This window comes from Eurosta solidaginis, chromosome 4, assembly GCF_040869045.1.
Source record: "Eurosta solidaginis isolate ZX-2024a chromosome 4, ASM4086904v1, whole genome shotgun sequence".
Lineage (NCBI taxonomy): Eukaryota > Metazoa > Arthropoda > Insecta > Diptera > Tephritidae > Eurosta > Eurosta solidaginis.
The window spans coordinates 143,982,596-144,006,559 of NC_090322.1; the positions used below are offsets into that span (position 1 = coordinate 143,982,596).

The 23,964-nt window shown below is 39.3% G+C and overlaps 1 protein-coding gene across 2 annotated transcripts in view; it reads right to left on the minus strand.

Moving 5' to 3' along the window:
- Positions 1 to 3,414: 3,414 nt before the first annotated feature.
- Fim (plastin-2 Fim) overlaps positions 3,415 to 23,964 on the minus strand; it is a 170,786-nt gene continuing 150,236 nt past the window's right edge. For both annotated transcript variants that reach the window (XM_067783233.1, XM_067783232.1), the window contains exons 2-5: positions 12,359 to 13,469; positions 12,019 to 12,297; positions 4,480 to 4,733; positions 3,415 to 4,408 (exon numbers count right to left, since the gene is read on the minus strand). In XM_067783233.1, coding sequence (XP_067639334.1) covers positions 4,124 to 4,408; positions 4,480 to 4,733; positions 12,019 to 12,297; positions 12,359 to 13,469 — 1,929 coding nt within the window. In that variant the 3' untranslated portion in view covers positions 3,415 to 4,123. The remainder of the gene's footprint in view (positions 4,409 to 4,479; positions 4,734 to 12,018; positions 12,298 to 12,358; positions 13,470 to 23,964) is intronic.

The window sequence follows — 23,964 nt, forward strand, 5'->3', positions numbered from 1 at the left end:
ATCGTAAAGTTTTCGTGGTGACTCTGATGAAGGTTCATCTTCAAAAAGTCTACCAACAATACCACCAACTCTGTATCAAAGTCCAGATTATTTAAACGACTTCGATAGCGGTACCATGAATAACGAGTTTTTGCGATCTGAAGAAGTCAACGGAATAATTCGTCTAGGTGATGAAAAGTATCCTGTTATTTTTCCACGTGATTTTCATGACGAGGCATTTCCTACCTCGTTGTTAAACAGAATCTTGCCAAATGGAGAGGAAGTGGAGCGTGACTGGTTGGTGTGGAGTGCCAGTAGCAATGCTTTATTGCCTACCATGTCGTCTGTTAAGCACCAGTACTTTAAATCGACCTAAAATTTGTTGTCCGTCGGATATTTGAAATTCCAGGTATGGAAGAAGGTCTACGATACACTGCCAGCACACGAAAATACTCAAGATCACATGAAATGTTATATTCAATAGCGATCTTTACAAAATCTAATTCAAAAGGAGGCTACAATTGATACACTTATCAATGAACAGCTAATCACTGAAACTCAAAAGTGGAAAGAAATTTTATATAGAATTTTGCACTATTTTAGTTTTGGGTGAAAGAGACCTAGCTTTCAAAGGCGAAAGTATATATCTTGGTGAACGAAACAATGGGCATTTTTTGGGCATCTAAGATCTCATAAGCCATTATGATCCGATACTTAGAGATTATTTGGAGAAAGTTAGAATTTCACAACAGCAGCTAAAACGTTTACAAGTTCACTATCTTTCCCCAGACATTCAAAAAGAGTTTATAGAAATTTGTGCAAAGCACGTGATGGAAACTATATAGATCAAGGCCAGAAAGCCAAGTATTTTGCTATTATCGTTGATGCTATGCCTGATGCTATTCACGTTGTCTACGTTCATTTTGCGCTAACTCCATTTTAATTCGAAAGCAACGAATTTTACAATCAAGAACGGTTTTTGGCTTTCGTGGATTGTTACCAAAAATTGGTCAGAGACTCGCTGATCTAATTTGCCATACTCTAGGCTGTTATGGATTCGCATTTTCGGTGGAAGCAGTAAGGAAGGCGGTCGGCATGATGTTGTGGTGCACAGTGGCTAGTCATTGTCGGCTGGGGCGGGTCCTTGCCAACCTTACTGTTCCTGCGCCATAAGCAAAAAAAAGTTCCTATCATGCATATTAAATGGTCACACAGCGCAGAACTAATTTAAAACGCTGGAAATTCAAAAGAAACGACATCCGGTCGAACCGGATGCCACGGACAGACCGCTAAATTCAATTCAAAAAAAACTAACCGCAAAAGAAAATTTACCGAACCGGAAATGACCGGTTACTTTTATCGACATTCAAAAAAAGCTGAAAATTTAAATTACAAAAAAGAGCTGAAAAGGGAAGGAAGAAGGGCCGAATATATCTTGGGGGCGCCGCGGGTGTTCGCGAGGCCGCCTCCATTTCCGCTCTCGCGGTCCTTCCTGTGGACATTATACCCAGAGCAGGTCTGCAATGCAGATCTTGCTGTGAGTTTAGTCTCTTGAATCGCAGCAATGCGGATGTTGTGCCGCTTCATGAAATCGACTATCTCCGTAATCTTCCCAGTTAGTCCATTACAGTTTAACTGCAGAATTCTGAAGTGCATGAGGGGTGACGCCGCCACTCTAGGGGTAAGTGACGGGTGACTACGCCTAGGTTGTGGAAGGCCAGGACGCAATTGCTGTTGTGGCCTTGGGACTGGGCGCCCTTGGGTAAGCATTGGGGTACCCGGATCATTTGGGTTTGCGACCTGGCAACATGGTGCGATGAAACCCGTCGAGGGGTTGCCGTCGCGGAGACCAGAACATCTAGGAAAGTGGCACCACTCAAGGCAGGAGCTGCATTGAGCGGATGTCGCAAACCTATATATTCTGTGCTGGCAGACGGTGCAAACGGAGGGAGAGACTAAGAGTCTGTTTCCCTGACCTGTGCGATTGCTGTCAGAAGAGGGGGGGGGGGGGGGGGGGGGGGGGGAAGAAGAAGACGGGGGCAGGGGCTGATGCTCAGCATTGCTACCAGCTCTACTACGAAGGTAGTAGTTACGAGTGGTATCAACTGTTTGAGTTGTTGGCGCCGTGGGGGGCGAGCAGCAGCGGGTACTTGTTGTGGCTTGCTGAGCAGCGAGGCTGCTGGAAGGTAGTGGAGGGGCACTTAGGCGTAGACTACGGGACGCCCTTGGGCGTGAGCAGCAAGGAGCCGCAAAAGATTTATAAAAGTTACGTGGACGTCGGGTTTTGGGATCAAGCCCAGAACAACCTGTCCGATGCAACCATCCCTTGCACGAGACACACTGAACAGAGTATGACCGTCCTAAAAAGATTCTTTTCTGGCAAATGCAGCAAAACCATTTCTCAGGACCGGGGTCAGGAGACGGACCCGATTGGGTTCGATACCTTCCCGAAGTAAGAGAATATGTAGCAGTCCTGCTGCAAGGAGCTGCTGGGAGGATGACAATTTGTGGGAGGGACGAAACAAATTAAATGGGGTCACACTGAAATGACAGTCCTTGGTCGGGAAAAATCCCGAGTCGCTCCGGTACATAGAACCGACTGCCTTGGGAAGCGAGAGCCTCGCCTCTTAAATATGTGTATGATACATGCATATTTGTTACAGGATTCGCCTCGTGTAGGTGAGGTTGACAATTGAGTTGCGGAAATTTTGAATTGGGCTTATCAACCCTTTGATTTAAAGTCCTTAATCGGTGCCGCAGGTAGATCTGATTTTGGTTCCATTTATACCAATTATTATCATAGTAAGTTCTCTTCTCTATCTTCACTTTTATCTTATTTTACGTTTTCTTTGCTATTTCCTTCCTTTAATCTCAATTTGTCTGCCTTTGCCTTTCCGTCCGTCAGTCTCTATTTTTCTTATTTTATTATTCTAACTTCATTTATGTAGGTACATACCCTGGTCTTTCTTTTCCCCCAGAGGGTCAACGGGCTTAAAACATTTTCCGTTGTAGGTATGCCTTTCGTAAGAGACGACTGAAATCCACAAGCCTAAAAGCTTCAATGACGTAATATCAAATCGTTCCAGAGACTGTGGACCTGAACATACCGGGTCAATCAAGGCTGTCATGGAATCCAATAGTTGTCGGAATTGGATTTAAAAACGTCATCGATAATACTACCCAAAGCCTTCGTGGTGTCTTTATCGCCACAAGAAGAAGGAAAAGAATAATAATAATAGTCCGCCCCTTGGCGTTTAATTGCGCTCAAGTCAACTCAATCAGTAGTAACGGGTAAAAAAATGATTGCGCGAAACTGTGTAATATGTTTTGCAAATCAAAAAGGAAAATTACTTACATAACATTTATAAGTTTATGGGAGTATAATACTTAATTCTCCTATATATTTACTCGGTGCCAAATAGAATAAAAATTAAATATGTATGTAAAAATAAACCTTTATTTATAAAATAAGGTTATCATTATATCATAATACAATAATAATGTCTTGTTACATTTTATCTTATAATTCGTACACTGCATAGTGCAAATTTGCTGGTAAAAACATGCATTTCTATTCGTTTACTTAAAATAATAGATCCGACTTATCTCTTCTCTATGCTTTTTTTTTGTCATAAAGGTAATAAATTAATAAATTACAATACATAGCATATATATGTAAGTTATTTTTGTTTTTGTGTTATAAGACGAAAATAATTGTTTTAGTTAGTTGTATTGTATGTATGTCAGTATGCAGGTTGTGTGTTGTACATAATAAGTAAGTATACCTGACATACATACTACATTTTTAGTATTTAGTATGGTAAGTATGTATGTAATTGTATTTGTAGTTCCAGCCGTTGCATTGTTATTGTTTTCTTTTATATCCTTATATATTGCTGAAGCATATGTTTATATTTTGTTTTGCATTTTCTTAATTTGCTTATTTTATACTTTTATTTGTTTTTGTTTTTGTTTTTGCATGATTGATTCATACATATTATTCTTTCTTATTTTATGTGTTTTATATATATGTATAATGCATTAAAATATAAGTATGTAATTTTACAATTTTACTCTTTCTAATTAATATTTAAAAAGAATGTATGAATGTAGAAATTGTGGCCGCTAAAAATTTAATTGTTCATTAATTGCTGTTGTTGCTATTATTAATATTGTTACTTATATTATTGGTGTTATTGTGGCTATTTGTATTATTAATGATAACATCATTCACAACAGCTGCGATGGGTTCCTGATTCTGATTTGGCACACTATCCATATTTGGAATATAGTCTAATGCCATCATACAGGCGAAGACTGTCATCACCATTTTAGGTTTAACCTCCGTTATATCTTCGGGTAGAGCATAGACGCGTGCACCAATTTTACGCGCCATTGAAATTGCGTATTTAGCGTTGGCTAAATTATCCTGCAGAGTGGGAGAGAAAAGTAAGAGAATTTGTATTTCATTATTTTTATTTAATTGAAATTACAGCATACCTCTTCCGTGCCACCAGTTCGCACCAAATCGTAATTTATGCTTCCCTCTTTTATAGAGTCAATCAAATCGATCACAATTTTACCATCGGCTATGGCTGAGTCATTGAAATTCTTAAGGCTGGATGTTTTGCCGGCCGCAGTCAATTTACTATTGACCCATTGCACAATTTCTTTTTCGATTATTGGATTGCCACTGTTGGCCAAACGCGAGAGAATTGACAAGGTGTAGGCGCGCATTAGCTGCCAAATCAAAGCTGTTATAAAGAAGAAAGAAAAATAATTAGTTACGTCTTTCAAGACCGAACAGTTGCATGTGATATTTGTTGACATCCTGTTATCTCTATTGTGACGAATATTAGCACCACTAGGTTGTTAGTAAATAATCACGCAACAACAAAAACATGAAGCAGTCACTCTTATATACATACATGTCCACGTTAAAGCTAGCAAACACTTATATAGAAGGCGACGAAGAGGAGGCAGTCGGTTCTATGTACCGGAGCGACTCGGGATTTTTCCCGACCAAGGACTGTCATTTCAGTGTAACCCCATTTAATTTGTTGTGTGCCTCCCACAAATTGTCATCCTCCCAGCAGCTCCTTGCAGCAGGACTGCTCCATATTCTCTTACTCCGGGAAGGTATCGAATCCAATCCGGGTCCGTCTCCTGACCCCGGAGAAATGGTTTTGCTGCATCTGCCGGAAAAGAATCTTTTTAGGACGGTCATACTCTGTTCAGTGTGTCTCGTGTAAGGGATGGTTGCATCGGACAGGTTGTTCTGGGCTTGATCCCAAAACCCGACGTCCACGTAACTTTTATAAATCTTTTGTGGCTCCTTACTGTTCACGCCCAAGGCCGTTCCGTAGTCTACGCCTAAGCGCCCCCCTCACTACCATCCAGCAGCCCCGCTGCTCAGCAAGCCACAACAAGTACCCGCTGCTGCTCGCGCCCCACGGCGCCAACAACTCAAACAGCTCCTGCCACTCATAACTAATACCTTCGTAGTAGAGTCGATAGCAATGCTGAGCATCAGCCCCTGCCCCCGTCTTCTCTCCCCCTCTTTTCCGGCAGCAATCGTGGAGGTCAGGGAAACAGACTCTTAGTCCCTACCTCCGTTTGCACCGTTTGCCAGCACAGAATATATATGTTTGCGACATCCGCCCAATGCAGCTCCTGCCTTGGGTGGTGTCACTTTCCTAGATGTTCTGGTCTCCGCGACGGCAACCCCCCGACGGGTTTCATCGCGCCATGTTGCCAGGTCGCAAACCCAAATCATCTGGGTACCCCAATGCTTGCCCAAGGACGCCCAGTCCCAGGGCCACAACAGCAATTGCGTCCTGGCCTTCCACGACCTAGGCGTAGTCACCCGTCACTTACCCCCAGAGTGGCGACGTCTCCCCTTATGCACTTCAGAATTCTGCAATTAAACTGTAATGGACTAACTGGGAAGATTACGGAGATAGTCGATTTCATGAAGCGGCACAACATCCGCATTGCTGCGATTCAAGAGACTAAACTCACAGCAAGATCTGCATTGCAGACCTGCTCTGGGTATAATGTCCACAGGAAAGACCGCGAGAGCGGAAATGGAGGCGGCCTCGCGTTTATCATACACCACTCTGTGCAATATTATATATTTGATCCTGGCATCGACCGCAGGGACAATGTCTTAGAACGTCAAGGCCTATCTGTCCGGTCAGGCGATGCAAACCTAGAAATCATGAACATCTACATCCCTCCTGCCACCTGTTTCCCCAGTGGATACCGCCCTAATATCAGAGCTTTACTCACTGGCAACAATCGCATTATCTTAGGCGATTTCAATGCCCATCACGATCTATGGCACTCAAACTTGCGGACGGACAGTAGGGGTAAGATGTTGGCGGATCAAATAGAAGAAACGACGTTCTGCACAATAAACGGAGACGCCCCCATACGTATGGCAGGAAGCTGTCAAAGTTCGCCAGATATCTCAATCGTGAGCGCATAACTCGTAAACTGCGTCAACTGGCAGCCGATGGTAACATTGGCATCCGACCACCTGCCTATACTTATTTCGCTCGAGCGTACCGCCGACTTCATCGTCACCGAAAAACCCACTTTCATAAACTTCAAAAAAGGAAAGTGGGAAGAATATAAATCTTTTACAGACAACCTCTTTGCTGCCCTCCCTATCCCGACTGATGCCCGCCAAGGGGAGTGTGCCTTCCGTAAGGTCACTGAATCCGCCTCGGCACGTTTCATTCCGGCCGCAAACCTAGCGAGAGAACGTGACCTTATAAGACAGCTTGATCCAGGCGACCCCCAAATAAGGGATATAAACCAACGCATCAGATTGCTTGTGGACGAACACAAGCGGGCGAAATGGGAGGAGCACCTAAGAGGTTGTAACCTCTCTCCGGTGTGGGTAAACTTTGGTCCACCGTAAAGTCCCTATCGAATCCGACTAAGCACAAAGACAAAGTTTCCATCGCCTTTGGCGACAAAGTGCTGTCGGATGCGAAAAAATGCGCGAGCGCTTTCTGCCGATAATATATAATGCATTCTACGGTCGACAAAGATAGACGGAGGGCCAATAGACGCACATAAACACAAATTCAGCGCGTCACCAATCACCATCACCGCTAAAGAAGTTGAGGACGCCATTGGTCGCGCTAAACCATCCAAAACAGTGAGCCCAGACAGCATAGCCATGCCGATGCTTAAAAACCTAGGGAAAGAGGGTTTCAAATATTTAGCACATATCTTCAACCTGTCTCTTTCCACCTTTGTCATACCCGAGAAATGGAAAATGGCCAAGGTGGTCCCGCTACTAAAGCCTGGGAAACCAGCTAACATAGGAGAGTCGTATCGTCCGATATCTCTCCTATCGCCAGTAGCAAAGACGCTTGAAGCCATTTTGCTCCCTTATTTCCAAGCAAATTTGCAGCTAGCCTCTCATCAGCATGGCTTCAGAAAACTCCATAGCACTACCACCACGCTAAATGCCATTAGCACCCAGATAAATTGCGGTTTAAATCAATACCCCACCATAGAACAGTACTCGTAGCGCTAGCTTTTGATACGGTCAACCATGGCTCGTTGCTGCAAGACCTGGAAGGGTCTACCCTTCCCCCATGTCTTAAAAGGTGGACCGCAAATTATCTGGGTGGTCGGCAGGCATCGGTGCAATTTAGAAACGAAACATCAAAACCAAGGAGAATTAAACAAGGGGTGCCACAGGGTGGTGTAATATCCCCACTTTTGTTTAATTTCCACATATCTAAGCTACCTTCACCACCGGAAGGAGTCACAATCGTTTCTTACGCCGATGACTGCACAATAATGGCCACAGGCCCAGGCCCAAAGATCGAGCTATGCAATAAAATAAACGGATACCTCCCTGATCTCTCCAGTTTTTTCGCCTCGCGAAACCTGGCATTATCACCGACTAAATCTTCCACGACCTTATTTACAACATGGATGTCCCAAATGTCGACCATTTTGAACATCCACGTCGATGGCACTACGCTACCGACTGTCCTATACCCCAAAATCTTGGGTGTGACGTTTGATCAGGATCTACATTTTGGTGAGCACGCAACCGCAATTGTTCCGAGAATTCAGAGCCGTAACAAAATCCTCAAATCCCTCGCTGGCAGTACCTGGGGAAAAGATAAAGAAACGCTCATAACTACATACAAAGCAATTAGCCAGCCGATTACGTGCTACGTGTCACCCATATGGTCGCCAAGCCTAAAAATTACCCACTGGAAGAAGCTACAGGCCTGCCAAAATACTGCTCTCAGAATTGCCACGGGCTGTCTTCTTATGTCCCCAGAACACCATCTGCATAACGAGGCGAGAATACTCCCCATCAGGGAGAGAAATGAGATGCTGACCAAACAGTTCCTGTTGAATATCCAGAAACCTGAGCATCCCAACAGACATCTGATTGATGAACCAGCACCGCCTAGGGGCTTAAGGAGTCATCTCCGTAAGCATTTTGAGGAAATACGGCACCTGAGAACCCAGCCGTATGAAGCGAAAAAACACAAGCAGGTCCTTGGTGAACTCCATAAACAGGCGTCGGACCTTTATGCCGGGAATTGCCCGGTGAATCCAGTACTCAAAGGAAAGTATCGAAAACTTGCGGAAGAGGAACGCATACTCCCCAGGGAAACGCGTGTCACTCTTGCTCAACTTCGTTCTGGATACTGTAACAGGTTAAACTCTAACCTATCCAGAATCAACCTCGACATACAAAATGTATGCCCCGCTTGCAATGTGTCCCCACATGACGCCTCTAACACCCCTTTCCTTATGGTCCACCCCTGTTGAAACAGCAAGTTTCCTTGGACTCCCGTTAGAGGATATTGATGACAATTTGTGATCGGTCGCGGCTGTTAGGTGGGGCGAAGCATTACTACAACAACAACAACAACAAGAGGAGGTATCTCACACACACACATGTAGTCAGCAGCCGAAGTAGTTACTCACACAAACACACGCATATGGCTATAAACTACAAATATACACATATAAAGCCGGTAACCAAGAATGAGCTACAAGAGTTCTATGTGAAACGTCTAGATCTTTGGAGAAATATGCGGACGAAGCAACGGAGAGTATAAAAGCAGCGCAAGCTGAGTAATCAGTTTTGATTAACACACGCAGTTGGAAGTACGCGATATTGAAGTATAATTGTACTACCCCCAAAGTAATCTAAATAAAGCGCAGTTTCCATTACTGAATATTGGAGTGATTTATTCAACAGTTTAGCGATTCGAACATTAGCAGACTTTGAACTAAATTCTGCATTAAAGAAAATAAACTTTTGCAGCCTCATGTTGCTGTGCCCATTGGCCGTGCCTGCCTAACCATTAAGATAATCTATTTAAAAGTTTGCCAAAGTACAGTTGACAATGCCAGATAAAGATAACCTTATAAGCATTCCTTTCATACTCTTTACGTATAAAACCGTTTTGGGGTTATACACGTCGAAATTTTAAACGAAACCTTTTAGGACAAAAACCCGGACCAAAGGTGTAGACAGAAGAGAGGGACAAAATCAGAACTAAATACAGAAACGAAGGCGTAATTGAAAGCGGAACGAAACCATAAAAAAGTTTTTTTTGGTGTAGGCAATATTAAAACCCGAAAAAACTTGTTTATGCAGACCAATTCTAAATATTCTCGCGGAATTTTGTTCTCGCGGATTTTTTTATTCCCGCGGAAAAATTCCTCCAATTCTTTTCTCCTAGGGAGAAGAATAATTGGGGAATAGGAATTTCGAATTTTCGAACTCAGCTGTTTTGTGAATTGAAACTTCGTTGCGCATTTCTTATTTCGTTTAAAAAATTGAAAACTTTAAGTTGCAAATTCGTTTGAAATTAAGAAATAAAGTATAAACAATGCATAGTATTGCATTTCATGTGGTATTCACTGAAATGAGTAATGAATTTGTGCCACAGCAACATCAACAGAGGAGCATAAGAAGAAGAAGACGGCGGGATAACACAAATCCGCTGGAGTTGACTGCTTTCATTCAGCAAAGCAACTTTCTGGCGGCCAAGTCGAGTTGAGTTCGCATTTCGCCATATGCCAAAATCTATTTAAGCCTTCTTAAAAATCCTTGCGCAATTTCTGGATGGCTGCAACAAATATACCAAGAGCTTTTCTGTTGCTTATGATATACTTTTATACTTAAAATAAAGAATATTGTGGTTGTTGTTGTTGTTGTATTAACAGTGAGAATATTGTGGTAGAATGTACATTCATATTTTAGCACGAATTTGTACAAATAAGTGTTCTTTCTTAAAAGAACCAATTTCCTTTAACTATTTTGATGCATTCCCTTTTATTTAACAAGTGAAAAAACTCCTATGAAATGGCAGAGAAATCTCCCTCTCCCTCACATTCATAATACCTACTTTTCTCCCATAACCGGTTTCCGCTTTTTCGAACATTGTTCAGAATAGGAGGAAAGGGAGAAGTGAAAAAACTCACAAGGAATTTTTATTTAGAATACGAGGAATGGGAGAAGGGAAAAAACTCGCATGGAATTTTTGTTTAGAATCGTGCTGATGGTTTCGCTCCGCTTTCAATTACGCCTTCGTTTCTGTTTTTAGTTCTAATTTCGTGCCCTTCTTCTGTCTACTTTTGGTCCGGTTTCGATTCTCATTCCGATCTCAGTTCGGACTACGTTCTAGTTTGGAATCCATTTTCTGCCCAGTTTCGTTTTTGGTTCTGCTTTAACACCCCGTTCCGATTTTGGTTCGAGTTTCGCTTTCAGTTCATATCTTTTCCTTTTCTCTAGCTTCATTTTCTTTTGTTTCTTTCTGTCACCGTGACGATTTTTGTCCTTATAGACGCCGTGATTATATCGCCTTTTCTTTCCCATCTTCTCTGTTTCATAAACTACTTTTCCACTTTCTTTGGGCTGTGGATGCCCTTTGTCAAATTATTAATTCGGTACGCTCTGGTACTAACATATTGTGGTTCGAGCCCGTCTGATTCGTAACCGATTTTTTTATCCTACGAACCTTCGTTTCTTTCGACAGGCTCCATTGCCCTTCAAATACTCATTCCAAGCCCCTTTGTTCACTCGAATTGATTTCGTTAATTTCCATTAACTGATTTGGTGTCTGATTGCGTTCATATAACCTGAACCATGCATATAGTTTTCTACATACATTACACATTACCCTCACATTCAGGATTCCCTCTAGCAAAAACGCAATTTACTTACTGAAGTACATATGTTGGCCCTGCAAACTCTTGTAGTCTAGTTTGCAAATATTATGACATCGAAACACTAAAAATTTATAAAGCTTACAAATGAACAAAGCAAACCTCATAAGTAAAAGCTCAGTGCATCACCCAATGGGTATTGGATGTAATTTCCTGGGAAAGTTGAGGATTGCACTGGCTTGTAACAGAAAGGCCGTAAATAGCAAACATGCTATATAAAGAACCTAGAATTCTACTTCAAAAGAATAGTAATACAACTAAAAGGCATGTTATTGTTGTTGTAGCGATAAGGTTGCTGCCTGAAGGCTTTGGGGAGTGTTATCGATGTGATGGTCCCGGATACAAATCCGGTACGCTCCGGTAACACAGCACCATTAAGGTGCTAGCCCGACCATCTCGGGAACGATTTATATGGCCACGTTAAACCTTCAGGCCATTCTTCCCTCCCCACCCCCAAGTTCCATGAGGAGCTTGGGGTCGGCAGAGCCTCGTCTGTTTGTGAAACAGGATTCTCCGCGGATAGGTGAGGTTGACAATTGGGTTTGGAGAAGCCCTGGCAACCTGAAGGGTTGCGCTACACAGCCCCTTGAATTTCGTATTTTAGTCGCCTCTTACGACAGGCATACCTACCGCAGGTATATTCTGACCCCCTAACCCGCTGGGGTAACTAAAAGGCATCGAACTGGGCTATACAGTGTATAACCAGTTGCGGCTATACAACTGGTATGGCATGCATTTCATTATAAGTCTCGAAAACATTCGAAATTACTATTGCAGTTAACGTTCTTGTTTTCTTGTTACACTCACCTAAAGTTAGCGTAGCATTTCCATCATTTAAATCCTGTCCTGCAATACCGACCAATGAAAATTTTAGCTGTTTACCCAAATCCACAGCATAGTTGCAATTCTCCAATTTTTCCATGAACTTTCGGAGCGGAGTAAAACGTTTATGGACGCGTGGCCAATTCACAATACCAGGTTTGATGATGTCGAATAACTGGAAGATAACTAGCCCATCAGCAAGATCTGAATACAACCAGTTGACGTGTGGTGAAACACCCATTGAGTTCATCCAATTTCTGTAAGCTGTTGAAAGAGTAGAGATGACTAAATAAGTCAAAAATGTTTTTCTTTGTAAGGCACTTACTTTTCTCTTCGCGTGTCTCTTCAATCGACTCCAGTCCGTCGATTTGTTCGGGCCGATCCAATCCTGGATGATTATTGAATAGATTCGCAACGAAGGCCAAATTCAACTTATAGACTCCATTGACAACGTCCTGCGGTGTCAAGAAGCTGCGACAATTTAATTTGGCCGCCTGCTGCAACATAATTTCCGCACGTGACGTCAAATCAGACTCACGCAAAGCATCCAAATTGACATCGACATCAGTGCCAGCAATTTGTTTGAGTAAATGCGAATAAATTTCCGAATCCACAATATCGGATTGGAAATTGGTGCAACGACGTGAAATACCAGCACGTTCCAAATGATGATTAACCCAACGCAATAATATGGCTTCTGGTGATAACTTCATTAAATCCTCCAAACGTTCGTTATCGAATAGCAGACCCGCCAAACCGGGACAACTATCGAGTGTAATGTGACTGAATAGACCGATACGAATGATTTGCCACAACAAACCCAATACCAAATGTGGTTTACCTTTGGCGAGATCGTGTGCATCGATGTTGACAATATTGCAACCAATTGCTTGTGATGAAACGAGCGCCAATGTTAAATTTTCAAACTCACGATATACCGTTAAATTTTTCTTGTTAATGGCACGTTCATCGATTGTGTCAGGGCAGGAATGATTGATGATCTTGCAAAGTAGTATGCCATCTTTGATGGCATGATATAAATGTTTGCCCTCAGCATCGATCGGGAGCAGATGTTTTAGATCTTGATCGTAACCCAAATTGGAATTTATCCAATCGGAGAAAGCTAGCTGCTCTTCCAGACGTACAGAATGTGTGGTGCCTTCGGATGATATGCTCGACATTCCACCCAGTGTTTCGAGGTTTTCCTTCTTTGATACAACGGTTTTGAATGTGCTTGCGACATCTTTGGATTTGAGATCAAGGCATAGATTTTCAAACTCTTCGATATTTAGTTTGCCCTGATGTGAGGTACGCTGTTTATTTTGGAACTCAGAGATCATTTCGCGCACCTGATAACCGGCCAATTTGAAACCGACTTGATCCAAAGCTTCCTTCAGTTCACTCAAATCGATGAAACCATCTTTGTTCGCGTCAATCTGAAAAGCGAAAAAAGGGAGGAAGACAATTTCATTAGTGAGAGCGAAAGCGTTAAAAGGAGTATACGATTATATACAATAAAAATTAGAGTTTATAAAAGTGAGACAAATTTAAGACAGAGTTTAAGAATTAAAGGGCGCACAAACACAGAGATTTTTCAAATATACTTCTTATGTACCAATTACTTTATGAATTAACTGAGATAACTATGGCATGGAATCTGAAAGGAGCGTTACGGCGATGGGATTTTAACAAATACTGTAAGGTTTCTCTTTATCTTAAATGAAATGCAGTCGCATCGGTGGCAACGCCACGTTTTCTCTCTGATCGGGCATTTAGTTCGGCGAAAATCTTTTTGTGAACACTTTCAAAGATAGTCTCGTCCAGTACTTGGCTCATCTGTTTGCAGTTTATTTGAAACTCCGTCAGTGAATATTGAGTCGTAATCAATGGACGACCTGAATTTCAAGTATTTGATCATCAAAAGTACGGAAGCTAGGATATTTACGAAGCTGGGAGATTGCAAAACGCAAATATATGTAGAGCCGTACGAATTCTGCATAATGTAAAACGACTTCGACATATCGTTGGATTTTCTTGATTTGTCATGGACAGGTCTGAAATGTTCAAAAGGGTGGGAACGGGAAACATTAATAAATCTTCGTAACTTTTTCATTCGTGTATTATAGACCAGACCTTCTTCTTCTGGCAACGATTTGATATGACCACGTCCAACCTTCTAGGTTGCGTTACTTGTAGTTTGCGTTAACCAGAGGCAAAGAGCATGGTGATTCTTGGGGCCCTTTACCAACATGCAGGGGGAGGCGCCTCTGGGCTTAATTCGCAATGATATGTAACAAGTTTTAAACCATTTTTTAGACGATGGACTATTGTGGTCAAGTCGGTGTGATTGGGACTATAATAAAATATTCCACATGACAGCTGCATTCTTTCGGGGTAGAAGAAATTATGGAGCGCCTTTCCAGGGGTTGTCGTGTCGAATTTCAATGGAGTTCATAAAAATAGTTTTTCTGTGGTATCCAAGTAAAGCATTACCAGCCCAACCAACACACACAAAGACTATATTTTCTCTGCAGCTGTAAATAGATTGCGATTAGCTAAGACAGATAGAACTTTTTGATTTTGATGCGCCCAGATGGTTTTTAAACCATGCCCTTTACTCAATAGTTGGAAGCGATTATCATTATTTTATGTCGTATATTTGATTGTAACATGATGTAGGCAGGGTACACTTATTCTGATTTTTACCGATGGGCAAAAAGGCAAAACGTTCTCCAGAAAAAAATTTCGATTATGCAACAAGTAAGGAAGTCTAAGTTCGGGTGAAACCGAACATTACATACCCACCTGTACACTTTAAATACTGTTATTGTTTGTTTTGTGTGTTTAATAGTGTTACAAGGCTGCGCAATAATACATATACATATGCTTCTATTCTGAACTAATTTTTCTTCGAGTTATGGCTCCTGAAACATAGAAAATTGCTTAAGCATAAAAGGGGTGGTGGCAGGCCCATTTTTTTAAATTTGAAGTTTTTCCTATTTATTGTTATAAATCCACTTGGGAAATGAAATACCATTGATATAAAGCTCTTTGCAAAGATATAGCTTATTTTATTCGTCCACGACTCGTTTAAAGATCTTTTAAATAAAAGTGGGCGTGGTCCTTAACCGATTTCGTTAATTTTTCTTCAAAACATTCCTTATAGTAAAGGCAACCTCTCTGCCGAATTTTGTTACGAAAGGTTTAACGATTTTTGATTTATGATTAATAATATTTGTAATGTTGATTTTATCACAAGTGAGCGGTGCCACGCCCATTTTACAATTTTTTTTTTTTCAAATTTGTATCAAAAGTCTCAATATCAGTCCACACGTCACTTTTCAACATTCTAGGTGTTTTCCGAAATGTTTTATATATAAAAAGTGGGCGTGGTTATCATCCGATTTCGCTCATTTTCAATATAAATCTCTTCTGCGTCCAGATTATCTCGTGTAGCAAATTTGGTAAAGATATCTCAATATTTACTCAAGTTATCGTGTTAACGGGCAGACGGATGGACGGACGGACATGGCTCAATCAAATTTTTTTTCGATACTGACGATTTTCATATATGGAAGTCTATATCTATCTCGATTCCTTTATACCTGTACAACCAACCCATATATACAATCAAAGTTATAATACACAGTGCAGCTGGGTATAAAAAGAAAGTCGAAGACAAAAATTGCAAGGCGTCTGCCCAACAAGATGGGCCAATGTCATGAAGCGGTATCCACTTACATTGAACTTCAGCCAGCAATATTCGAAGCCTTTGAAAAGATGGCAGAAGGGAAAAACGACATAACTTCAGCACAAACTTCTCAGTTTCAATCTGCTATTTCTAGCGTGCAATTCCAAAGGTTAATGTTGTTGTTGTAGCGATAAGAACACTCCCCAAAGGCTTTGGGGTTATGATTTCGCTCATTTTCAAAATAATATATTCTGGGTCCATACTGAATTTGGTGAAGATATATAAATATTTGCTCAAGTTAACGGACGAACGGACGGACGGGCATGGCTTGATCAAATTTTGTTCGATACTGATGATTTTGATATATGGATGTCTATATCTATCTCAATATCTTTATACCTGTACAACCAACCGTTATCCAATCAAAGTTATAATACACTGTGTACAATTACAGCTGGGTATAAAGATTTACTGTCGATTCGAGCTACGATATATGGGCTCAAGGCCTATGGGATATTAGATAAGCGCACCAAACGCCTGCCGCTAAGTGAAATGCTTAAGTGAATATTCGGAAAAGAGGAAGCGTTGTTAAATGTAATGAAGAAGATAAAAAAATATGAATCAAGCTATTAAAATCCATGAGTCATACGTTGGCTCTCGGAATATTCAATTTCCATATTTGTGACGAATCGCTGATACCGCAGACATACGATTATCTTTGGTTGCGGGTGATTTCAGCGCGCAACATTGAGTGAATACATAAAATTTGTATGCCAATGAACACAGGTCAGTCACGGCAGCACGTAAAACAACACGTACAAATGACAACAATAAAAGCAATAGATAACACTAATAAAATTTTAATAAAATCGCTGCTACTGCGATATTCACTACTTCTGTAAAGGGCCCATTACTGATACTTAGCATAGAATTGACTTGATTTGAGAACTGACACTTACAGTTCTGTTAAATGAACATTGCATGTTACTGATTACTCAAAACTTAGCAACACTAAACTTGACTTAAGAGCCCATTACTGACACTGAAGGGCCCATTACTGATACTTAGCATAGACTTGACTTGACTTGGCAACTTAGCCACGATTATACTCGACTTAGCACATACAATCTGGCATCATAATAGCTACAAAAAGTGGTGGTTTCTAAACAAAGTTAATTTTGAGTACTACAATTAATGTATGAGTTTAAAAATTTATAAATAAAATAAAAATAAATGTCAATTTGTATGATAAAATGTCAAAATGAAATGGAAACAAACAAATGTCATCTCAAAATGTACACGTCACTTAGAACTTACATAGAAAATCAAAATTCAACAGACTTCTAAGTCAAGTTAAGTGTTGGTAAGTTTTGAGTAATCAGTAACATGCAATGTTCATTTAACAGAACTGTAAGTGACAGTTCTCAAGTCATGTCAAGTATATGCTAAGTATGAGTAATGGGCCCTTAGTGTAAACATGACTTGACTTGGCAACTTAGCCACGATTATACTCCACTTAGCGCATACAATCTGGCATCATAATCAGCTGTTTTCCAGATGTCATTTTATTGTGAAATATTTGCTACAAAAAGTGGTGGTTTTTAAAAAAAAATAGTTTTGAGTACTACAATTAATTTATGAGTGTAAACATTTTTTAGAACAATCAGTAAATGACAATTTGTATAACAAAATGAAATGGAAACAAACAAATGGCATCTCAAAATGTAAACGTCACTTAGAACTTACATAGAAAATCAAAATTCAACAGACTTCTAAGTCAAGTTAAGTGTTGGTAAGTTTTGAGTAATCAGTAACATGCAATGTTCATTTAACAGAACGGTAAGTGACAGTTTTCAAGTCAAGTCAAGTCTATGCTAAGTATGAGTAATGGGCCCTTTAGTGTAAACTTGACTTGACTTGGCAACTTAGCCACGATTATACTCCACTTAGCGCATACAATCTGGCATCATAATCAGCTGTTTTCCAGATGTCATTTTATTGTGAAATATTTGCTACAAAAAGTGGTGGTTTTTAAACAAAGTTAGTTTTGAGTACTACAATTAATTTATGAGTGTAAACATTTTTTAAAACAATCAGTAAATGACAATTTGTATAAAAAAATGAAATGGAAACAAACAAATGGCATCTCAAAATGTAAACGTCACTTAGAACTTACATAGAAAATCAAAATTCAACAGACTTCTAAGTCAAGTTAAATGTTGCTAAGTTTTGAGTAATCAGGACCATGCAATGTTCATTTAACAGAACTGTAAGTGACAGTTCTCAAGTCAAGTCAAGTCTATGCTAAGTATGGGTAATGGGCCCTTTAGTCTGTTGAATTTTGATTTTCTATGTAAGTTCTAAGTGACGTTTACATTTTGAGATGCCATTTGTTTGTTTACATTTCATTTTGACATTTTGTCATACAAATTGACATTTAGTGGAGTATAATCGTGGCTAAGTTGCCAAGTCAAGTCAAGTCTATACTAAGTATCAGTAATGGGCCCTTAAGCGTCATTACCGACGTCGACCTCGTCATGATTCGTTGTTGTTGTTGTTACGCTAAAAACCTGTTTTGTTGCTATTTTATATATTAGCGGCATAATAAGAGTGCGCCTACAACCCACACACAAAACACAATGGAAGCCGCCAACCGGTAGGATTGATAATGTCAATTAACACACGATATCAGCTGCAGTGACATTAACAGAGAAGTCAACGTGAACGTCGTTAGTGACTGTGAAGCTTTTACCAAATATTATCGAAAATAAAGATGTTGCAGGGACGAAAAATCGTGTGAAGCAAGCTTCACAAAATTCTAGTAGGTCACATTCACCACTTACCACAGCAGAATTTGTTAAACTACCACTGTCTGTATTTATTATTTAACAATTATTTGTACACTTTTTATTCAGGTAATGTGTTCAGAATTTTAACTTTTACTCTCTAAAACTCCAATCAGTGTATTTCTGTGCTTAAAATATGTTAAAAATTGTGTTAAAGTTTTTGGTGTGGTGAAAGTGACTTACTAGAATTTTGTAAAGCTCCGCTGCTTTACACCGAAGTTTGCGCCTGCAACATCTTTATTTTCGATAATATTTGCTTTTACTAATGCGCAGTTCATACTAGCAGTAAATACATAAATGCTTACACATGAATATGACATGTTTTATTACTTTCATGGCATTCAACGCCGGTTTCGCCAATGATTAACTAATTTTTTCACTTAAGTATAGGCGTTTTGAAAAAATTTGAATTTTCTATATTTATAGAAGCTTGCCAAATCCAATAATGGAGCAATGACTGCCACGGTGTATAACCAATATATGTTGATTGGTAATCTGGGCGGTATTAAAATTTTTAGTTTATAATAATTGTAAACAAAATGCTGAGACAAATACCAGTTTTCAATTCCTTCACCGCAACGCCGCCACTAAATAATCGTCAAATGTTGTTGTTGAACGAAGAATGAATCATCTTAACAAGACCTAAGTACATTTGTATATTATTGCTCCATCCGTATACAGTGCTCAAAATAATTGTGACACTTGTAAATGATTTTTTTGTGACTTCCATTGTTTTGGCTGATATGTGTAGGCCGATCCAAAATTAGAAGACAATTTTTCTAAACGGGGTCGCCCCTCGGCAGTGTTTGGCAAGCACTCCGAGTGTATTTCTGCTATGAAAAGCTCTCAGTGAAAACTCATCTGCCTCGTAGATGCCGTTCAGATTCGGCATAAAACAAGAAGGTCCCGTCCCGCCAATTTGTAGGAAAAATTGAAAGGAGCACGACGCAAATTGGAAGAGAAGCTCGGCCTAATATCTCTTCGGAGGTGATCGCGCCTTACATTTATTTTTTTATTTTTTTATCCCAAAGAGGATATAAACAATAAGAGACGTCAGTTCGATTTTCATTTGTAGTGTACCTGATTGGCGGGTATTAGAAAATTACCTTCTACACATTTTTAAGAAGTTAATATTAATATATATTGTGATTGTTGTAAAGAGGATGAATTGTTTAATTAATACGATCCTTTAAAACAATCAAAAATACCTCATGAAAAATGTGTAGAAGCAATTTAAAATTACCCCTCAAATGGGACATTACAAATAAATTTCGCAAAAAGTATGAAATGACGTCTCTTATTATTTCTATCCTCTTTGACTATCCAAATAGAAAGATCGTTACTCAAAAGCTTTGTTGACAAGGACGTATTTTCAGACATTCTGTTAATAAGGCAGTAACTAAATTTTTCGACAGAAGAGATATGTATGAATTAAATTTCGTTTAATTCCTTTTCACAGTTCGTAAACGACTTAAAATGCTAAACTATACCATAGAAGACATATGAATCTATGTTCTGGTTAACGAAAAAAAAATCCGATTTTTCGGTAGCCACTATCGACTTCATCGGTTGTTGCTGTTGGTTTATCGATAAGGACACTCCCCGAAGGCCTTGGGGAGTATTATCGATGTTGATGGCCCTTTGCCGGATGCAGATCCGATACGATCCGGTAACAAGCAATTAGGGCACCATCCCGACCATCTCGGGAACGATTTAATATGACCACATGAAAACTTCAAGGCCATACCGCCCTCCCACCCCTTAGATCCATGAGGAACCTGGGGTCATCAGAGCCTCAGCTGTTAAAGTAACAGGATTCGTCACGGCTTGGTGAGGTTGACAACTGGCTTGGAGTAGCTATATTTTGCGCTACACAACATCTTGAATCAATTTGGTATTTTGGTCGTCATCCGACAGGATTACCTGCCGCGGGTATATTCTAAGCTACCTAACCCGCTGGGCCGACTTGGTCGGTATGAGCGCCTCAAGTTTTTTTTGATATCCTACTTAAATCATCCGAAATAATCGGTTCCCCCAACCGAAAAACAAATTTCAATTAGCACTGCTCATCCATTCATATGTCTATCCTTCAATTTGTCCGAAGGCTCATCATCAAATGTTTTTTTGTGCAATGACTTTCGTTTTAATTATTGTTATGAAATTCAAGATAATACTTTTCTGACTGCGACTAATACTCCTGCGTAATACGTGTGATATTAGTTAACTTTTATTGATAAAACATTTTTAAGATTTAACAAAAATTATAAAAACATTTATTTTAAATAAAATCTACTCTGTAATAATTCAATACTTAACGGGATATTCCGTAATTTGTAAAGCTACTAGCTAAAATTCGCGTGGCCTATTAACGCCGACCTCAAGAATAACACACATATACAAATTCGAGATCTGTAGCCTCACTGCTTTTTCTCATGTATTTGGCGGTGAAATTTTGTATATTGTTCATAAAAATACATTTACAATTTCAGATATTAATTAATGGAGTTCGACTTCGCTGTTTGCTGAAATGTTGTCATATCCAGCACAAAGTTTAAACATTGAAAGATTCATAAAAGAAGCCTGTAGCCCGATCGAAAAATACAGCACAGAGTATAGGAAAAGTTTGAAATATTACCAAAAATTTGCCGGAAGACTGAAGGTTGCAAGTCCGAGTCAAATTTCTGCCAGAACGAAAAGGACGACCTGGATACCAATGTTTAGAGAGTGCTTGGATTCCAGAGCGAAGTCTTCCACGCAAGCAGTAATAAAACACCCAGAGAAGATGATAATGTTCCACCCGCTCTTCACAATGATTGCTGCTGGAGCATTCCACGGATGGCATGAGACAAATCGTAATCATTGACGCAGTTTATAAGTCCTGCGCTGACGATATTCTTATTTAGCGAGCTATGACACCACCGACCATACGTGCGGGAGCGTTCTAGTTCACCGTGCAGAACGGCGTGTCGTCTTTTTTCCTCTTGCATCTCTCGTTTTTTTCAAAATCTGCTCACTAAACAGACTTCACATGGTTTCATCTGAAACAATTAAGTAGGCAATTCTTTATTAATTGCCAATTTATTATTATTTTTTTTAATTGTCCAAATTTTCTAAATTGCGAATTTGGCGTATGTTTGTACATAGTATTAATTAAAATTTTCCTCAATTTAAAGAATATTTTTTTGAAATGTTTTCCTCTCTTTAGGTAAGTGTTTTTTTTAGCGTACCCTTGTACAAAATTAGTTGTGGTTTGCCACCGATATGCTTGATTTTGGAAATGAGTATGTCTTTAGTAATAGCAGCAAAATAATGCGTAGCAGCATTTAAAGAGAAAAATAAATGTATAAATTACTGTTGTCCCGACCTTCAGAAAACCGACAATACATATACAGAACATTTTCAGAAATTCCTGCAAGAGACAGCTCGAAGACGGCAAAAAAGTGACATGGCAAAGTCTGTACAGGGCGAAACAATTCTTCATTGAAAACTCTCTTTGGTGTACTGTATATATGTATTTACATATGTCAGCAAAAAGTCGTTAAAGAAAATGTATTTATGCATAAATAATGCAATTTACAAACATACAGTAGTCACAGCAGACACGATGTATAGAAATGAGCAAACACATTAGCGCGTAAAATAAAAAAAAATATTTATGTATATATATACATATATATATGGGGTATTCCATCCCATTTCGACCAATTTTGAACCCGACCCCTTTAGAATTGGCTGAAAGTTTTTCTTCTTTTTCTAGGTTACGAAAGTCGTTTTTCAGAATTTTTTCAAATTTTTTCATCCAACTAAAAAAAAAGTTATGAATTTTAAAAAAAACACCGTTTTTGTTTTCAAAATGCTATAACTTTTTAAAAAATTGACCGTTTGGGATCTTTTTTTTTTTAAAAATTTGTTTTTAAATGTACTTTTCGGAAAAAATACAAAAAAATGTTTAAAGTTTTTTTTTTTTAATTTTTCAGTTTTTCGAGTGTTTTCGAATTTCGCCATTTTTTTTTTCTCATAAAAAACTTCAATCAATTCTGCATTCATCCCCACTAATCCCGGAGTGGGCCGATTTTTTTTATATTTTTTTTAATTTAATTGAAAAAAAATTTCAAAAATAAAATTTTTTTTTATCAATTTTATTTATATAACAAAAAAGTGTAAGAAAATGATTTTTAAGTATTCTCTTTATATATTATGGTAATCTACGATTAAAATAACCAGGATTAATGACTGACACAGTAAACTTGTAAGTTTTCTAACCATAATACCATAATATATAAAGAAAATAATACTTAAAAATCATTTTCTTACATTTTTTTGTTATATAAATAAAATTGATAAAAAAAATTTTTATTTTTGAATTTTTTTTTTTCAATTAACCCTTTGATGTCATAATTAAAGTGGGCGCGATTAAAAATATGTTTAATATATAGGGTTATTAGTTGAGCTTCGAATATGTACTGATATCTATTTCAAGTATCTATCCCTTTTGGAATTACCGTTATAAGATGTTGCTTATAAGCAACATTGCGCCATGGTGGTCAATTGTAAAATAAAACCGAATTTTGAACTTTATATCATTTTTATTAATTTTTATTACATTTTATGTGTTGTATGAAACAAAACAATTTTTTTGTGGGTTACAACACAAGTGTACCTGACATTTTGACATTATAATGCCGGTTTGGCATAATCGGTACCTTCCTTTTGCTCCCCATTCCAGCCAATGGCGGTCTCCATCTAGACGCATTGATTTTGGAGGTTTCGAAATGTATAATCGTGTTGCTGAAGATGGTGGACTTGGTGATCCAGTATTCGAAACATTAGATGGTATTGGAGAAGCTGATGGCGGTGAATCTGATTCCATACTTGAAAGGGTTGTCGACGGACGCGCTGTTGTTGTTGTTGTTGTAGCAGTGCTTTGCCCCATCCAATAGGTCTGACCAATCACAAATTGTTATCAATGTCCTCTAACGGGAGTCCGAGGAAACTTGCCGTTTCAACAGGGGGACCATAATGAGAGGTGTTAGAGGCGTTGGTTTCACATTACAATTGAAGAGATGGTTGGTGTCATGTGGGGACACATTGCAAGCAGGGCATACATTTTGTATGTCAGGGTTGATTCTGGATAGTTAAGAGTGTAACCTGTTACAGTATCCTGATCGAAGTTGGGCTAGAGTGACTCGCGTTTCCATAGGGAATGTGCGTTCCTCTTCCGCAAGTTTAGGGTAATGCTCTTTGAGTACTGGATTCACCGGGCAATTCCTGACATAGAGGTCCGACGCCTGTTTATGGAGTTCACCAAGGACGTGCTTATGGTTTTTGGCTTCATGCGGCTGTGTTGTCAGGTGCCGTATTTCCTCATAGTGCTTAGGGAGGTGACTCCTTAAG